Below are 18469 nucleotides of genomic sequence, written 5' to 3'. Positions count from 1 at the left end.
CTTTTTATGTATGTTACTTACAGTAAATGCCTAATCTAACATACAATGTTAATTGAAATTTTATGCAAATTCTGATGAACTTATGTTTAATGTTAAATTTCACACTTTTTATTGTCCACTTGCTACTAGAGCGTTTTCATATATTTATGGTCCATACTTAGCTGCACTGTGTATGTATTTACTTTCAGGCTTGATATGAAGAGCATTTTATCAGTGCAGACAAACCCTGGTTTGGGTTTTACATTCCAGAGGTCTGAATGGATTCTGCTGAAAGCCTGTCTAGAGGTGGATTTGTGTGGCTGTTTCTTTGAACTAAGTTTATTAAGGACTTTGTGGCTTGGCCTCCTTTCTGTGTTAGTCTGAGCAAATTAAAGATGTTTTCCTCATGTAGATTTCATTTACTGAATTTAATCTCTTGAGAGCGAGCTGTTGAAAAGTTCAGTCAAGAATTCCTTCTGTCTGCACATTGTATCTAAAGAAGGACCACGAGAATTCTATTTGTGTAATGATACTATTGGAATAGGAAAAAGGGAACGGGATATTCACCTCCAGGTTACCCTTGATAGCACAGGTAAGCTTCATCTTTTAGTCTACAGAATTGTACGTTGCCTTTTCTATGTATTTGAAGTTTACAAGCTACTAAACAGACAGAAAATGGCTTGTAAGGACCAAGGGAAAGAAAATCAGGAAGGCTCGCCTAAACTGAACAAGAAAACAACTCTCTCTTCCCCTCTCTTTAACCTTTAAAGAAATCTCTTCAAGCTGATCGCCTTTTTCCTGTTGTTAGCAAGGAACAGCAGCTTTAATCAACTGGTCTTACTTTTTGCTTTCTTTGCAATTGTACTGTTAAAAATGCAAACTCAGATTTGTGCTGAAGTTGCAAGTGCATTGTACTTCCTTGTGGTTTGTTGTGAGAAGTTAATTCACTGAGGTCTCTGAAAAAAATAAAAACCTAAACTTTCTATGTAAGTATTTAATCATGCGTTAGAAATGGTTTCTCACTTTTATGCAGTAGGGCTATTTGGCTTTTTGATCTCTTTAACCGTAAGGCAGGCTGTTACGGTGTTCTCCAGCCTGTAATAGTAAAGTAAAATGCATCCTTGGTGTGGTGTAGAAGCAGAGTTTGTAAAGCAGATAGTGAAAGGCACACAGAGCTCTCGGGGAGGGTCATCTCCAGTGTTGGAGAGGGCGAATAAAAAAATCTATTGTCTTTCCACCCCAGTCATCCTTTGTGATTTTAATAGAGTGAAATGAAGTTTAGAGTAAATTATCTTTAATGGGTTAAAAGTAGAATAGGATTAGAAAACATGTCTTTCCATCAAGAAAAGAAAAAAAAACAGACATTAATGTGATTCTCATTAAATGCCTTTGTTTTCATGAATCAAAGCTATGAAGGTAAAGAATCATGCCAGCGAAATCATTAATTTTCTGGAATAGTGAAAAAATGCTCATTTCACTTAATGTGGTGTGTTCTCTTCTTGAAATGTTTGCTCTGGGTTGGTTTTTCCAAAGCACCATCCAGACCCAGTCTCTACTGGTGGGTGTCTTGAGCTAAAGCTCCAGGCATCCAGTTTGGGTCTCTCTGATTCAGGTGTGCGGGTTCCTCGTGCCTGTGCTGTAGTTGGGCAGGAATGAAACCCTTCACTTGCTGGTGCTGGTTTTTGGAGCTTGACAGCTTTATTTTATATTTATTCAACTCCTTCAAAAGTGAAGCTGGGCTTGGGCTGCTTTTACTCTTCTCACAGTCTGCCTTGCAGCAAAGCTTGTGACTGTGTCACTGCATCTTGATCAGTTAAAAAGCTAATTTTCTGTGAGACCTTAAGTTGATTAATTTTTCTGTGGTGTTGTGCGATTGCCAGATTTGATGCAAGAGGAAGAAAGGGGAAGCGGTTGGAGGCCACTGGGTTTGGCGCTGGCTCACAATTAGCTTAAGATAGCACGTAAAATTGCACCTTGACTGCCTGTGCGCCTGCTTGTCTTGTGATTAATTCTGCAGATATTTATTTTACTGGCCACAGTTGGTGTTACTTAGGACTAGCAGGTGTTCCCATGTACTGTAGAATTTACCTTTCCACATATCATGTGCAGCATTAAAATGATTTTTTTTCAAAAGCTTGTGAAGTTGTAGCAAGTATTAAGAGAAATTTCTCATTTCTTTAGTTGGGGAGGCACAGGTAAGCGAGGCATTTGCTTCTGTACTGTACTTGGCTTTTAAAAATATTTTGGTAAGGACTGTCATCCCTGGCCTTTAAAGAAACAAGACTCTCATAAGACAAGAATGTTTCTCATAGATCTACAGTGGGTTAAAAGACAGGAAACAGGGTTAGGAGTAAATGGTTGGTTCTCACAGTCCTGCCAGAAACCAGCGCTCTTGCAAATGCTCCCTTTTCCAGATCATTTCTAAATAATGAAGAGGCGAAATTGAATGAAATTAGTTAAATTTTAAATTAAACTTAGTTGAAAGGAGGAAGATTAAGATCTGGTAAGTGATAAAATGGCAGATGAAATAGCCTCAGTGCCTTGGCAATGGGAGAAGAAATGTGCCTGAGTAGAGGCACAAATACCAAGAGGCGAATGGACTTTTAGAAAGTATTTGTTAAAGAATGGGAAATCCTAAGCAGTAAATGACTATGTTGTGATATGAACTTTTGTTACGGTCAAATCTGAAATGTAGAGCGCTTGGAACTGTGAATATCTCAAGAAATGGAAGTGCAGTAGATGCATGGAAAGACATCAGGGATGATCAGAGGTGTGGAGCAGCTACTAAATAGAGGAGCTGAATTTCAGGAGATGGCCAATTTCTGTAGAATCATGAGTGACATAAAGAAGCCAAAGGTGACTTGTTCTTTTGTTAAAAAGCGTGCGCCCAGTGTACAGCATGGGGAATAAATGGCCAAATTTAAAATAAGCTGAAGTCTTTGTTTGTGTAGTGTGGTCACTGTGCCATTGTTGTGTTCTTGCTGAGGGTGCAACGGAAAATAAAAGTGGCTTCAAAAAAGGGGTTGGCAGAGACACAGTGTGCCCATTGCTGGCAGAGGAGCCTCCAGCACAGGTTGCATCTAAGGTGCCTAAGCTACTGATAATATAAGACAAGGGAATATATTTGTTCTTTTCTCATACTCTATACATGAAGATTTGTGTCTGAGGATGCTGGGCTTGGTGGACTTTTTATTGAACTGGTTATGGAGGTTTTGTAGTTCTCATGGTTTTAAATTTTTGTGCTGTTTACTGCTTGTCAGGTTGGGTGACAGGCTCAGCCCTTACAGGGGGTGTTGCATTCTTCTGATCTGGGATCCATATTGTCAGGACAGTTGTGTTCATGCTCAGGTGGGCACTGGTTTCCTCTGCTGACTCCAGTTTGACCACCTGAAGTTGTCACCTGCAGGCTGCTCTGAGCTCCTTGGGACCATCTTTCTATCAGACATGGATAACTTGTTTCAGCTTTTTCTGGGAACTTGCCTTAATCCATTATTGACACAAAGAAATAGTTTAGGTTAAGTAAGATCTGTGGGTTGTGGGATATTTTTTTTTCTTTTTTTAATTGATGCTTCATTTTTTGAGAGTAATTAATTAAAGAGTGATCACAAGGGCAGGGGAGCCAACAGATTTGGACAACATTAGCGTCTGGAGCGAAGCAGCGGCAATGGGCACCTGGGAATGCTTATACAGGCTCAGCCTTTTCACGTTCTGGGTTGATAACGCACAAACCTGTACATGCTCCAGGAGATGCCCCTTTTTGTTTCGGTTGCTACTGGGCATCTGACACCAGACAGACATTCTTCTACAGCTTGTTTTAATTATTGGGGAAAACACCAGGATGATGCAGTTTCCCTCAAGTTTAGCATTGGTCTCATTTAGTTTTCCATGATGTCATAATGGCTTTTTATTCTGCCAAAAATTAACTTTACAGGAACAAAATAAAAACCAGTAACTCATTGCACCTGTTCTGTGGTACTTTAACTGGTCCAGAATGGCTTCTAGGAAAGGTAAATGCTGTTATTCTGAAAGGGTCGTTATAGAGCTGCAGGTTCTCCAAGCTAATGCTTAAATGTGCTTTCATTCTAAATGGCAGGGTAGTAATTTGAGGAATGATAACAATGTTAGGCTTGAAATCTGTGCTTCTTTCTGTGTCTTTTGTAAGTGATACTGTTGCTTCTTTGGAGTGTTTGGAGAAACATTATTAGAGGATGTCTCGAATGAACAATCTCTATAAATGTGGCAAGTTCTGTCATAGAATCAGTGCTTAGTGTTCAAGCAACTGATGAATGACAAAATCTGCCAGTTTACTCAAGTAATGTATTCTAAAGCTTAATAGGCCTCTGTTTACATGAAACAGTGACCTTAAATAAATAACTGAAACAGCTTTCCAGCCTCAAAGGTTGTCCTTGGGTTTCCTTGGCAGTCACTTTGGTTTTCCAATTCTGTTTTCATACAGTTAAAAATTCTTCTGTGCTGTTTGAAAGACACATGGAGAAGAAACTGTGAATCTGATGAGTGTTGTCAAATGCACAAAGTAAATGCATTTTGGGGAAAAGAAAAAAATATATATATATATATATTCCTGTCTAATCTGCTTAGCATTAAAGGTCACCTTGAAGTCAGAGTGTGTCGTTGTGGTGCTCGTTTCTCTTCCCCAGGCCTCAGCTGAATGCAGAGCACTATTCAAGATCTCTTCCCTGAAACTGAGAGTGCTTTAAACTTACCCGAGGTTTCAGAAATAGCTTGTTCAATTTTTAAGAGGTTTGCTTATTCTCTGGGTACACCGATTCCTACAGCAATGGCTGCAAACTGCAGTTGTCAACTGCCAGAGGGAAGCTAATGGCTGCTAAGCAGGGAATTTCTCCTGGGGCTTCTCCTCAGCTCTGCAAGGTAGCACTGTAATTTCTAGAATTAAAAATTCTAGGTAGGTTTTACCTTGTTGGAAACTAAATCCATGAGTTGTTTCTTGGACTTTATTTCTGTTTTACTTTTCAAGTTTTGCATTTGCATGAGTATTTTCTTGCTTTTATCTTGTTCAGCAGTTCAGGTTTTCAGTCTTCAGTGTTTAATACTACTTGTGAGAATAGCAATTTGTTTTCAAAATCAGGTGTCCTGGAGAAATTCAGGGAGAAAATTTGTCAGCTAACTCTGGAAAACTTGTCAAAAGTGTATATAGATTGCTTGACATGTAGGAATAATTAGAGACGCAACTAATGTGTTTTGTTTTCTTTCCTTACTCAGGTCATGATTCTCGTTTTCTCGTGTCATTCTCTTGAAGAGAGGAAATGATTGTAGTGGAACGTGTTACAAATAAGCCACTGATACGGAGCCTTCGCAGTTCAGAAACGTTCCTAGAAGAGCAGATATAGCCCGTTTTTGTTTGTGTTCTGGAATCTGTCTCATTAAAAAGGGAAATAAAAATGACGACTTCGTCTATCAGACGGCAGATGAAGAACATTGTGAACAATTATTCAGAGGCCGAAATAAAAGTTCGAGAAGCAACCTCTAATGACCCCTGGGGTCCCTCCAGTTCATTAATGACTGAAATAGCAGATCTGACTTACAATGTTGTGGCCTTTTCTGAAATTATGAGCATGATCTGGAAACGACTGAATGACCACGGCAAGAACTGGCGACATGTATACAAGGCCCTTACTCTGTTAGATTACCTGATTAAAACTGGTTCTGAGAGAGTGGCGCAGCAGTGTAAAGAGAATATTTTTGCCATCCAGACGTTGAAAGATTTTCAGTATATTGATCGAGACGGTAAAGACCAGGGCATCAATGTGAGGGAGAAATCCAAGCAGCTGGTGTCTCTTCTGAAGGATGATGAGCGACTCAAGACAGAGAGGGCCCAGGCCCTGAAGACCAAAGAACGGATGGCTCAGGTGGCCACCGGAGTGGGGAGCAACCAGATCACCTTCGGCCGAGGCTCCAGCCAGCCAAACCTCTCCACCAGCTACTCGGAGCAAGAATATGGGAAGTCTGGAGGATCCCCAGCATCTTACCATGGCTGTAAGTACAAGCAAACACACAGCAAAGAAGTTTCTCTTTCTTTTCTTTCCGGAGATGTTATATTCTGATTTGCTGTTAGATGTGAGAAGAAATGGTGCTGGCTAAGAGGATGAGTATTCTAACTGTGAGGACTTTTTGCAATGGCTGAGTCTTTGTAGGTCTCCTCTGTGGCACTAATGTCTCTTCAAATGACCAGTTAAATGTTTGTTTTGGAGAGGATGTGTGTGTTGATATAAACCAATTTAAAAAGCAGTTGTTTACTGTCAGTTCCCAAAGGTAGCATTGTTGAGCTGCTTTTGTGACCGTATTCCAATGTCTGATGTGATAGGCTCCCAATCTCAGTAGGGAGATTCTTAATGGATTTGTTTGTTTCTAGTTTTAAAAGGAGTTCTTGAATATTTGTTGTGTTGAGGGTTGTTTTTGTTAAGAATAATTCAAGAAAAAAAGGAGAAATACAGAGTATTTCATGGATCCTTTTGCTAGATATTTTCTTTAGGTTGCTGCTATTTTATTTTTAGGAAAAATATTGGTATTTAATTTCCTTGTTAGTTGTTAGAGTAGTAACCCTTTGAATATGTCAGTGTTTGTTTAGACTATCACATTTGGCATGCAAGTATCAGTACTACATACTACATACTACATTTCATTCTTTAAAAAAATACAATGTTGCAGAAAGAATGGATTCTTCATAGCACTGCTTGGGGGAGCTCCCTGCCATGTTAGGAAGAGCCCTGATTTGACACTAAATCCTTCTTAATAGAAGTAATGATCTGATGAAAGCTGCTTTGGCTGGAATGTCAGTGGTTGTGGTCTAGTTCTGAAGGAAAAATCTTTTCTTTAAATGAATGCTTATAGTGTATGGAGGGCTGTAACTGAGCCAGGGTGGTGAATCGATTGAGCACCAGTTTTAAGAATCTGAAGTTTGTCATGTCCCATCTTCCAAAGCGCTTCTCAAATTATAAATATATGAATGGTGTCACTCGCCCTGACATGTACAGACGTTTTCTGCGGAAGGCAGGAGGAGGCAGCAGGACAAACCAAGCCGGGATGAAGAAATTCTCTGTGCAATTGAAGCTATGGAAATGAACAGGAAAACTATTTTTTTTTTTTTTTGTTTGAAAGGAAATGCTTTTAGGATGAGAGGTTCAAAAAAAGTACGTGAGGTTTCCAGGTATGAAGATTTTTATTTTGTCTTTTATTTAACAGTGAAATAACAAACATGTTAGTTTTTCTGTAATAACCATGTTTAAGCATTGATTCAAGTGTGAATAGTTAAAGAAGAACATGTATATTATTATCAGTACGATAACATTTCTTTTTTTAGACTTCTATTGCCTACAACAAAAATTCTTAATTTAGTCGATAGCTTGAACTATTGTTGGTTAAAACTTAAGACTGAAATAATAGTCACTAAGGTATGCTGAGTGCACCTTTGGTTTGTTCCACAGGGTGATTTCTTCACCAGCTCTTAACTTTAGTTAGTGCAGGTCACTATTGTTTGCCATGTCAAATACCACTAGCGTCCCTCACAGCAAGGGTTGGGCAGTGCAGGTGTATTTGTGAATTGCTGTCCCTTGGACATTTTAAGAATTTTGATGGGGGACTAGATGTCGAGAAACAAGTTCAGTTATTCTTTCGGTATGAAGGGTTGATTTACTGGATATTCTCATTTGCCTGCATCTGATTTTGCTGTATGTCTCTATTTGCAGGGTTGCTTTTGAGGTAATGATTTCTTAATCCTTTTTTCTCCTCCCCCATAAGCATGTACCTAAGAAGCTTTAGAAATATCAGGCTTTTTTTTTTTTCTTTAGATTCTTCCTCTGTTGTAGATTCTCCTGGACTTGATTTTTGTCTATCAGCAAAAATACAGATGATTGTTAATTTTTATTATCTGTATCTTTGGAAATTTTAATATGTTTCTTGTATGGTTTTACTGAGTATACAGAGCAAACCAGCACCTCACAAACAGCTGTGCTAAGTGCTTCCCATAACGGAAAACATTGTGTAGAGATTTGTCCTTTATCCTGGGAAACAAGGAAGGAGTTTCATCAAAATCCAGACATTTAGTGTCCCATAAATGTAAGGTTATTCTTGCGTGTTCTAAATGTAATGAGAAAGATGCTTTTCATTATTTGAAGTGAAAGAGGTTGTATCCTTCGCGTTTTCTTTCGTTCTCTAATGATACCCTCCTTTTGTTCTGAAAATATAGATTCAGTAAAATATATAAAAGGATTTAAGCTATGCTTAGCTCTTGGGAAATACTCTCTTTATGACAGTTCTAAGATGCGGTTGCTGTACTGTGTATTCTGGTAGAATTGTCTTTTGTTCCTCTGAGCCTTTGAAGAGGAGATCAGAGGCATGTAGATCTGCAACCTATAGCATGAGATTTGCCTATTAAAAATATGTACGTCCACCCTCTTTGCTAAATATTTAGCATGTCTTATTAACATTCAAATATAAATAAAGTTTGGAACAATGTAACAGCCTTTTTACCAACATAGCTCAGTGGAATGTTTCATCTCTCAGTGATGAGAGATGAATCTCTGATTGTGTGATCTCTCAGTGTTTTCTTAGCACGTTTTGCTTTTCCTTGCTAGATGCAGTGGGTGAGGATTGCAGATTTTGAGAATTCTTAGCTGAATGCATTCCACTAAATTGAAAAGATCGTGTTTCATTATTAAATATCCTCATTTTTAATACTTTCTTGCAGAAGAAAAGAAGCCTGAGCTGGCTGAAAGAGCTTAGTAGTTTCTCCAGCACAGATCACTAGGGGAACAAGTAACTTCCAGTGGATAATGTGTTGGGATTGTACATGGGGGATCTCTTCCCCCTTCTGTCAATTACTGCAAATGCGACATTGGAGAAGTCAGGGACCCTTTTTTGTTCAGTTTCTTCACAATGTTGAATTAGCTGCACAGCGTTGGCTGTAAACACTGCAGTGCTCAAACTGCTGCTCTCTTCTTGCTGCTTCGGTGAATGTGCACCCTTATATCTGACAGTGGATGTAAGAATTGGGGTTTTGTATTTGACGTTGGGCCAGAAAGGTTTTTCTTGTAGAGCTGCTCGTCTTCGTGTCCCAAGTTTATCCTTTATGAAAAAATAAAAGCAACATTGAGAGCCTGTGTAGTGTGGGAGATTTCAAGATGGAAAGGGATCTCTTGACGGATGTGCCATTGTCCCTCACTGCTGCGTGCAGGACACAGGGGCAAATAAAGACATTTTCACTCTTTCTTTGTAGATATTTTCATCTAATCTCTATCAATCATTTAGAAACTGTGGAAAGTGAAATGGTGAAGCATGATAGTTTTTAATAAAATCCTTTCCCCCAAAGCTTTGCCTCAATGACTCTGTTGGACCTGAAGGTCTCGGTGCTGTAAAGCTTGGATAATTCTAGGGACTACATTATGGCATATGAATACTACTGACAGTTGAAGCAAACATTTGTGAACGTATTAGTATGTTTTTGCTATCTAGTCCTGTAATCTGTAAGTGGAAACCAAGAGAGATACTATAAAGCTAAAAGCAAAAATAAAGCTTCTACCAACCTCCATCTTATCAAAAATTTCTGCCAAACTGGGGACAGTGGGCTGTCTTCCAGCTCTAAGCCAGGGCCGTTGATGTTCAGATTAAGAGCTATTAAATATTCCATGACAAAATAAATCAGAGTTTTTATTTATTTTGGAAAATGTGTAAATTGTATGGAGTTGCAAGAAATCTGATATCAGGTTTTATTTCACATTAAGGGAATGTTTTTGTGTGGTGCTGAAACAAAGCCTACTGGGAAGAGGAAGGAATACAAGGTCAATATTTGAAATCTTTTGGAGCAATAGTTCCCCACCCCTAATCTGGCTTTGCGTCTAAAGATTGTCTTTATGCTGGATGTTAGTCACCCAGTTTTGAAAACTTGAGCCTCTTGTTCCTTGCCTTGTTTCATCTACAGCTGCCAATGACCACTTAAATAGGATTCTGGATTTATGGCTGCATGGGGAAAAGTAGGGTGTTCTTAATATAGACCTCTTAAGTCTGAACTGCAGTGCTGTTTACAGCCTGGGAGTGCATTTGTTAGAGCTACTAGTCTTGATAAAGTCCTTCATCTAGTAACTATCTTTTAAAAACATTTTTTCAGAAGGGGCTCACGCAGGAGCATTACTCTGTTGTTACACCCAAGTCATCAGCACGACAGAAGTGTCACCCACGGGCGCTGCTGTGAGGCAGGCGGGTTAGACTCTAAACTTCGGAGTATCTGCAAAACTCTGTGCTTGAGCACCTCGGGCCTGCAGAAGCTCTTAGGAGGTGGGGCATGAGTGTAGGAACTTGGATTACAGGCTAAACATGAGGAAGAAATTCTTTACAATGAGGGTGGTGAGAGCCTGGCCCGGGTTGCCCAGAGATGTGGTGGATGAACCATCCCTGGAGACATCCCAGGCCAAGCTGGACGGGGCGCTGAGCAACCTGAGCTCGTGAAGATCTCCCTGCGCAAGGCAGGGGTGGCACTGAGTGAGCTGGGAAGGTCCATCCAACCCAAACTATTCTATGATTCTATGATATGATTCCCTTGTTCTTTCTCAACCATTGTGAGGCAGGTTGTCTTGTCTTCAGGAGACCCATCCAGGATTGTCACAGTTGAGCTGTGGCTGCTTGGGAAGTGATGGCTGCTGCAGCTTCTTGTGGCTGGGGTGGCTACGGGAGTCAGAAAATGGGTGGAAAAATCCTCTACCTGGAGGGAAGTGACTGAGAAAGCCAATTCCTTGGCACCCCTGCCACCAGAAGATAGTGTGTTTGAGTTAGTTTCAGCTTTGAAGGAACCTCGGACAATGCTGCTCCTCTCCCTGTACTGCCTCCATGTTTTAAAACCAAATTTACTGAAGCCTCGCTTTTCAAAGAGATCAAATCCTATTTTGCCTAAACCAGGGCCTATCTGTGTTATTTTGAGTTGTACACGTGTCGTTTTCCATGCCCATCTGCTGCTTTGGGTTTGGTTGCACTTAGAAATGTTGGCAGAGTGAGACCGGTGTGTGTTTTAATGCCCTGATTTCATGTACACAAACGGGGCAGAGTTGGGAGCAACACAACATTGCACAGTATGACCTGATTTCTGAGAGCACTTTGGCCGGGGGTGGGCGGCTTGCCTGAGAAATCAGATTCGTTACCCCTACAGCCTATTTGAGAAAAGATTGGTGAAAGACTGAGAAGGGCTTTTATGGATCTTGTGAAATGCCAAGTCTGTTAACCTTACCTGTAAAGATTTTGTGAGCAATTTCTTTTAGCTGAAATGATGAGTTTTTATATTGCAGTGATTATTCACATTAAGTGGACTCATCATTTTAAAGCAGTTTCATGAAGCGTCAGCAAATTTGTGTTCACTCGTCTGTTTCAGTTTTGACTTCTCTTTTTCTTGGAGTGGAAAACAATTCAGAGGAATTGCTAGTTAGGGTTTGGCATTATGGGAAATTCAGGATACTCCTGGTTTTAAAGTTTTCTTACCTGTTCTGCATCTTTGCGGGGTGGAATAGATCTTTGACCTTCCATCTTAAGGAATATATGACATATCATCCAACAATGAACCTGGATGAGCTGCATGGATAATTTCTATAGTTTGAGGTGTAAAAGGAATTTGGTAGATTACTGTGTTATCAGTCAGATGTCACTTGACAACTTGATTTAATCCTCTTATACTTTTGTTTTTCTGTTGCCCTGAAGTAAAGGTGGGAGGTGCCAGGGGTTTAACCAGGCTTCTGTAGTTGCAATAAATTGTCTATTAAGATGAGTGTGGGGATCACTTGAGAGAAAAAAAAAACGTTCTTTAACCAAACAAGCCTTAAGGATTTGTTCAGCATTAAATTAATTTCCGAAGTGCTCTGTCTGCTTCAGTGCAATTAGAAATCATGCAGTGAGGCTGATCAGCTCCACCTTGTCACACTAATAGGTGCTATTAATTCTGTTGTGTATGAAAGATCTCTTTAATTCCCAACGGAAAGGTGGATTACACAATTCCTTCTAGATTAAGCAGTTTGCACGTGCCCTTTCATAGTTAGAGAGGTTAGATTGGCTTTTTGAAAGTATCCCACCTTTATTGGAATAGCCTGTCATTTAAAGACTAACAAATGGGATCTCTGCTTGGTTCCCAAGTGAATTGTGTTCAGTTTCTAAGTTCTTACTTTGATATTGTTCTAATTTTTCCAAGTCAGCTTTGTTTTTGTCTCCTTTTGTAGGCATACTGATGAAGGAAGCAGCTTTTCTTTCTGAACAGATGTGACTAAGAACTGAAATCTGTTCTTAAGAATGCCACCTGCAAATTACAAAGCAGGGACTTATTTTCCATGGCACTCTGTGCCATCGCTTGGTATAGGGTGACATTAAAAAAAAAAAAAAAGCAGCACCAAAAATCCAAGCACCTGCTTCTGGGTGAAAATACCTGCTCTGATTTTTATGCTGGGACTGGTTTTTATCATTAATGTGAGCAACAACTCTGCTTTCTAGCTGTGTGCTGTATATACGCTTTAACTCGCTAACCAAACCTGTAGCCATCTACGGAGGCCTTTTAATAGAGCCAAAATATAGTAAATTACCAATAAATACATCTGAAAGACGTCATAGCCTGGCCTAGAGACAGATGGTGGAGCGGAATCCTGCTTTAGAGATTAACTGAGGTTGGAAATGATTTCCCCGCCCTGCAGCTCCAGTCTGGTTGAGGAGCCGGCCTGGTCCTCGATCCCGGCAGTAGATCCCACGCACTTGCTTCTGGGCAGCCTAGGGGAGCTGATTTTCCAGATTTTCAAAGCAGCACCAAAGCAGGGCTGAACGGGTCCAAATGGATCTATTGAGTCCCATCTCACATAAACATCTGAGTTAACTGTCATGTGCTGTGGGATAAGAGATTCTTTGTGTGGCAGCTGTTCTAAGGCAATAAACTTTATGCCGGATCCTTTCAACTCAGCCATTAATACAGGATGAGGCCAATATAGGAGGGCAGTTAAAACACTGCAGGAATTCAGGAGTGAAGTTGCTGGATAAAACATGTCAAATTACTACCAAAACCAGTTTGTCGTATTTCCCTTAATCCTTTTTCAAAAAATGTACTGGCAGCTATTTAATGTACATGGTTTTACAACCACTGCAGGAGTTAAAATGTAAAATAGCAACATTTTTATAAATGTTTTTTAATGTGAGGATGTTTTTTAATGGGAGGCCTAAGGAAGAATTTCAAATTGACAGCCACCCCCCCCCCCCCCCCTTTTTTTTTTCTCAAAAGGAACTCTGAATTTCTATTTAGAGTTAGTAAAACCAAGTAGAATGAATTGCTGGAAAGCCCAAAAGTGAGAAGAAATAAGCTGTATCTGTGAGACCCCTTATTATCTTTGTCCAGCCCCTGGAGCTGCTGAGGACCAGCCGCTGTTCGGAGCTCGGCCAAAGCAAAACCTGTGGGGCTGGGGTGAGGACCTGCCATGGGAGGGCGAGGGGGATGCTTGGGGTGGGATCCAACCCCTGCTGCTTCTTCAATGCACAAAATGCTGCGTGCTGGTAAAAGCTGGAACTGGTGACTACTTTCAGTAAGTACTTCTTCATGTGGGAAATGGGAGAAAAACCAATGGTTAACCTATTTCACATAATTTGAAAGTCGTTTTACCATCAGCTTCCTAGTTGTTATGGAATGTAGTAACGTTAATAGAGATGGAAAAACGTGCAGGAAATGACAATTGCAATTAAAGAAACAAGAGCAGGAGGTTCCTGCCTGATCATGGTCCAGTCGCTGTCTGTTCTCAGGTGACTTTTGCTGTCCCATTTGTATGTGCAGCCACTTTCCTCCTATAATTCTTGCTGGAAAGCTGCTTCTATTTGTATCTCAAATTTATTCATGGTCAATTTATACCATTGGTTCTTGCCCTTTATCTTATAGCTTTTCTCACTCCGTAATATTTGCAAGTCCGATGTATTTAGCAACCCTAAACTGCTTAGTGCTCTTTTTGCGAAGATAAGCACGTAAAATATTCTTTGTGCTCAGAAGAAAGCATTTCCACATCCATTTTGTTGGGAAATAACCTGTCTTGGGTGTAACTGCCTAGAATTGCATTTGGTATGTTAGATGAATTCCGACTGACACTTTGCAGTAGTGCTGGTGTCAGTAGGAGCTGTACAACGTTGGTGGCTGTAATTGTGTGGTTTAGTACTAAAGAACGTTCTTTACATCTCTGTCACTTCCAGTCAATGGCCCCAGATAGTAAGAGATGGCCATCAAATGTTTTTTCTTGCTCTGTATCATCCCATTTCTATTGTTCCCTTCTCAGTCATCTCTTTTTCTGAATATTCTTGTTCCTCCCTCTATTTTGACAATTTTTCTTAGCATTATCTTTGCATTTTCACATGACCTCTTGCATTTCTTCATTACATAAAGCCTTAAAGCCAGTTCTTGAGAAGCTGTTTGTAAGGCCCCTTGGTGACAGGCAGGGTGGTGCGATCTCTTCTTCAGCTGGTTCTTGACCTGTTCCAGTTCTTACATGACCCTCTGTTTAACAGTAACATCCTATTTAGCATCATCAAGTGCTTCGAGTCCAGATAGATTAACTTTACTACTTTTCCTTTAGACTGAAAAATCAGAGAAGGATATCAGTTTTCTGTCATGGGCTACCTTGTGGTAACGTCATGTTGAGTTTTATCCTGTTTTCTTTTTATTAATAATTCTCTTTATTTTCATATTTTAAGAATATTCATATTTTACAAACACTTTAAGGTTATGTTTTCCATACTGTCAGACATCCTCTTATCTGATGCCCTATTTATTCCTACTTTAAGTCTGTAATATATTAGAGAGCATGTCTGTGGCTATTGGAGCAAAGAGTACTCATGAAGTGGGCTAAATTTAGAGACTTTATATGAGCAAGTTTGAAAAAATAATAGAATTGAGGTGTGAGGAACATCTTTATATGAAGTTAAGGAGCTTGTCTGGTTGGCATGAAAACTTCAGGATCAGCACAATGTAGAATGAATTGTTCTGGGTGATGAATTAATTTATTCCATTAGAAATGGAGTGGGATGGGATGGGATGGCACGTCGGGCATGTGGTGGAAAGGAAAGGACATTTCTCATTTACCCAGAGTCACCTTCTGGCTGCTGGATTACAGAGAAGGTTGCGCTTTTTATTTTATGCCATTCTGGCCTAAAAGTTGGGGGAACACAAGACTGGGAAATAACTTTGAAGATTGAAGTAGAGACTGAAAAAGTATTTTTAAAAATTACAGTTTGGCAATCTAATTTTTACACTCTTAGCTGAACTATTAAGAAACAACATGATTTCTTTGAGCTTGACATCATAGTTTAAAAATATAGTTCCTTTTTATTAAATGTCAGTGTATATATTTGCCAAACTAATTATAATTCCAACCATTCAATACAAACTTCCTTGCCAAGCTAAAATGTCTGTATAAATGATTTAGATGCTAGAGAATTATCGGAGGGAGAGATGGGGGACAAAAATGTTTAATTACTGTATAGTGACAGAACTGTTAGTCTTGTCCCATTCAGATGGGAATTTCTGCCTGCTACTGTAGTGAAAACATCAGTAGAAGAATATTTGTGTATTGAGAAATTGTGTATTTTAGCTGTTGAGCTTGATTGTTTTTCGGGGAGGAGCAGAGGAGATTACCAGCTGCTATTATTCTGTTCTTCATCCAAAGAAAGGCCAACCAACAACAAAAACCAAACCACCCTCTAACATATATACCAGACTTTTTTTTTTTTTTTTTTTTTTTTTTTAAACAGAATGACACTATTTTTGTGAATTTTGGGTATGAATCGCTGGCTTGTTGCTCTCGGAGCCTGCCTGGCGGTTCAGAATAGTTCTTTATCTGCCCCATTAAGACTGTATTATTTTACAGGAGAGTGGGTGGTATCCAGTTTTACCCTGGTATTGGCCAGCTCCCAGCAAATTCTTACTGACATTGAAAGATGTAAGAAATACCAACAAGTGTTTTCTGGAATGATCAGTTCTACAGTTTTTGAAGTCAATGTCCTGCCCCTGAGGCCCTGATACGCTGATACAGGGTATCCAGCGTTCATTGGTGATACTCCTTGATATTACGACCCCAGTAACACAAAAAGCCATTGTTTTCCAGAGACATTTTTGCTTTAAAGCCGTCAAACTGCCTTGCATGGTTCTCTCTGCTTCATTGTTCCGACTCGTTAACCTTGGCCTTGGTACCAGTTTTATCTCGGACAGTCCATGGATCTGCTGGTGGTCAGTGGCCCTGGCACCCGGGGGACCTGTTGCTGCGCTGAGGTGCTCTGGTCAGAGAAATAATCAAACTTGTAGTATCTTTTTGTTGTTTGGTGTTAAATTTGCTGGGTTTTGTCTCCAACAGCTACATCCCCTCGAGTTTCCTCGGAGCTCGAGCAGGCCCGGCCCCAGACGAGCGGAGAAGAGGAGCTGCAGCTGCAGCTGGCGCTGGCCATGAGCCGGGAGGTGGCGGAGCAGGTCAGTGCTCGAGTAGGTTTGCCATAGTCTCCATGCTTTGATTGTTCAGACAACAGTCCTTTTTTGGGGTGTTTTGGGGTTTTGGTTTTTTTTTTGTTTGTTTTTAATGGCAGCTTGGCTTTGCTCCGGGTGGAATGGGGGGAGAGAAAGGCCATTTTGGGAGATGTTGCTATTTTATTTTATTTATCTCATCTCTTTTTAAAGTAACTGCAGCCTCTGAGCTGTTGAGACTAGTGGGAGACGACAGTCACTTTGCAAGGAGACTCGGTGTGGGAGGATGTTAATCATCACATTACTGAAGATGTTTTCAGTTAGGAAGAACTGAGAATGTGACTAGTCCTGAGAAACCTTCGTTAATAGGGCGAGCATAAGAAATGTCAGTGAATTCTGATTGCAATGAAATTTTGAATGATCTGCTCGTTCAGTGAGGTAGTCTGGAACGGAAGGGTGACTTGACACAAAGTACTAGACTATATAAAGAACCTGGTTTAAAATAACTTGGCTCCTAATCTATCACAAGAGTTATATTACTCTGTTAATTCTTAGGAGGTTCATTCTGAATTTGCTGTAAATGCTGTAATTGTGGGTAAAGTTTAATGCATATATATATATATATAAAACAAAGCTGTTGACCCTCAGCTATGAGTGAAAATTCAAGCCAGCCAGCTGAGAGTCTATAACATTTCAGAGGCTTCCTGTGACAATTCTAACTTGCTGTTCTATGTTAGACATTAGTATCGCTGTGCTTGGAAAGGGAAACTATCACCCACTAAGCTTTGTCATTATTGAGCAATGAAGTTAAAGAAAATAAAAATCAGAATCTAACAGTTGAAATAGCTTTAAAAATTGCAAAGGAAATACCAGCTAGGGAATTAGTCAACTTCTGAAAGACATGATGCAAGCAAAGATATTTAAAAACCTGCAAAATACGCATGGAGTTGGCTGGATTAATTCACTTAGCATTCTTTATACCAGTTGTATCAGATGTGGAAGGAAGCTGACAAAAGCCAGGAAATGCGAAGTTTCAATCTCTGTATCCTTCAGTGGTGATCTGAATGTCCAAAAATATTACAATAATTTAAAGATGTATCCCATCTTAAATTTACTTCTGTAGTGTTTCTAACATTTTAAGTGAATTTTTGGCAAGAAAGTTTCATTTATACCTTTGTCATTACGAGCAAAACAACACAAGGGTAAATTGCAGTCACCAAACTGGCTGTTGTTACGATCACACTGGTGTTACAGGCTCAGGGTGCTCCTGACTTCTATTTGAGACAAGAACCACAAGAAATATTTTTAACCTCAGCTTGTGTTATGTACAAATTACATGAAATAATGCTGGCAATCCCACTGTGTGGTCTAGGCTCAGCGCATTCTAGGCTCAGCACAGTCTAGGCTCATGGTCTGTATCAACAGTGTTGATTTCCTTTGCAGGAGGAGCGCCTCAGACGCGGAGATGATCTGAGATTACAGATGGCTCTGGAGGAGAGTCGCAGAGACACAATTAAAATTCCCAAAAAGAAGGAGGTAGTGCCTTCGACTAAGAAATTCCTGGTTATGCTGCCAAAAGCTGAAATACAGTAACACAAACTAGCTTAATACTGAGCTCTTTAATGCTTTTGGGATTGCTTTGTTGTGTAGCTTAAAGCTGCTTCCGTGTGGGTTAAATTTCAAACTACTTGTCAATGCAGGTGTGTAAAAGGAAAAAAAAAAAGCTTCTTCACTCTCATGGGTTTGTACTTGATTTTGTACTTGAGCCTTTGATTAAAGCTCAGCTGATTCCTGTCCTCAGCATACCACTCTGTTGGACCTAATGGATGCCCTGCCCTCCTCGGCACCGGCCCCACAGAAAGCGGAGCCTTGGGGACCTCCTGCTGTTGCAAACCAAACTGATCCCTGGGGAGGATCCACAGTTGCAGCCACTGCCTCTGACCCCTGGCAATCATTTGGTAAGAACAAACTGCCAGAAGGAATGCTTGGTTAAAAGGTTTTACTATTTATTGTTGA

The 18469-nt window shown here is 40.0% G+C and overlaps 1 protein-coding gene across 7 annotated transcripts in view; it reads left to right on the top strand.

The window, feature by feature from the left end:
- Positions 1-18469, top strand: part of EPN2 (epsin 2) — a 45446-nt gene that overhangs the window by 15804 nt on the left and 11173 nt on the right. For 3 of the 7 annotated variants that reach the window (XM_065031292.1, XM_065031294.1, XM_021290467.2), the window contains exons 2-5: positions 5221-5994; positions 16350-16462; positions 17897-17989; positions 18255-18411. In XM_065031292.1, coding sequence (XP_064887364.1) covers positions 5400-5994; positions 16350-16462; positions 17897-17989; positions 18255-18411 — 958 coding nt within the window. In that variant the 5' untranslated portion in view covers positions 5221-5399. Of the gene's footprint in view, positions 1-5220; positions 5995-16349; positions 16475-17896; positions 17990-18254; positions 18412-18469 lie in introns of all 7 variants that reach the window. The other 4 variants (XM_065031293.1, XM_065031291.1, XM_065031296.1 and 1 more) reach the window with 2 other exon arrangements.

The sequence above is a fragment of the Columba livia genome, chromosome 15 (assembly GCF_036013475.1).
Source record: "Columba livia isolate bColLiv1 breed racing homer chromosome 15, bColLiv1.pat.W.v2, whole genome shotgun sequence".
In the NCBI taxonomy this organism is placed as follows: Eukaryota; Metazoa; Chordata; class Aves; order Columbiformes; family Columbidae; genus Columba; species Columba livia.
Note: the sequence above shows the minus strand (reverse complement) of the source record. Positions and strands in the feature narration are given on the sequence as shown.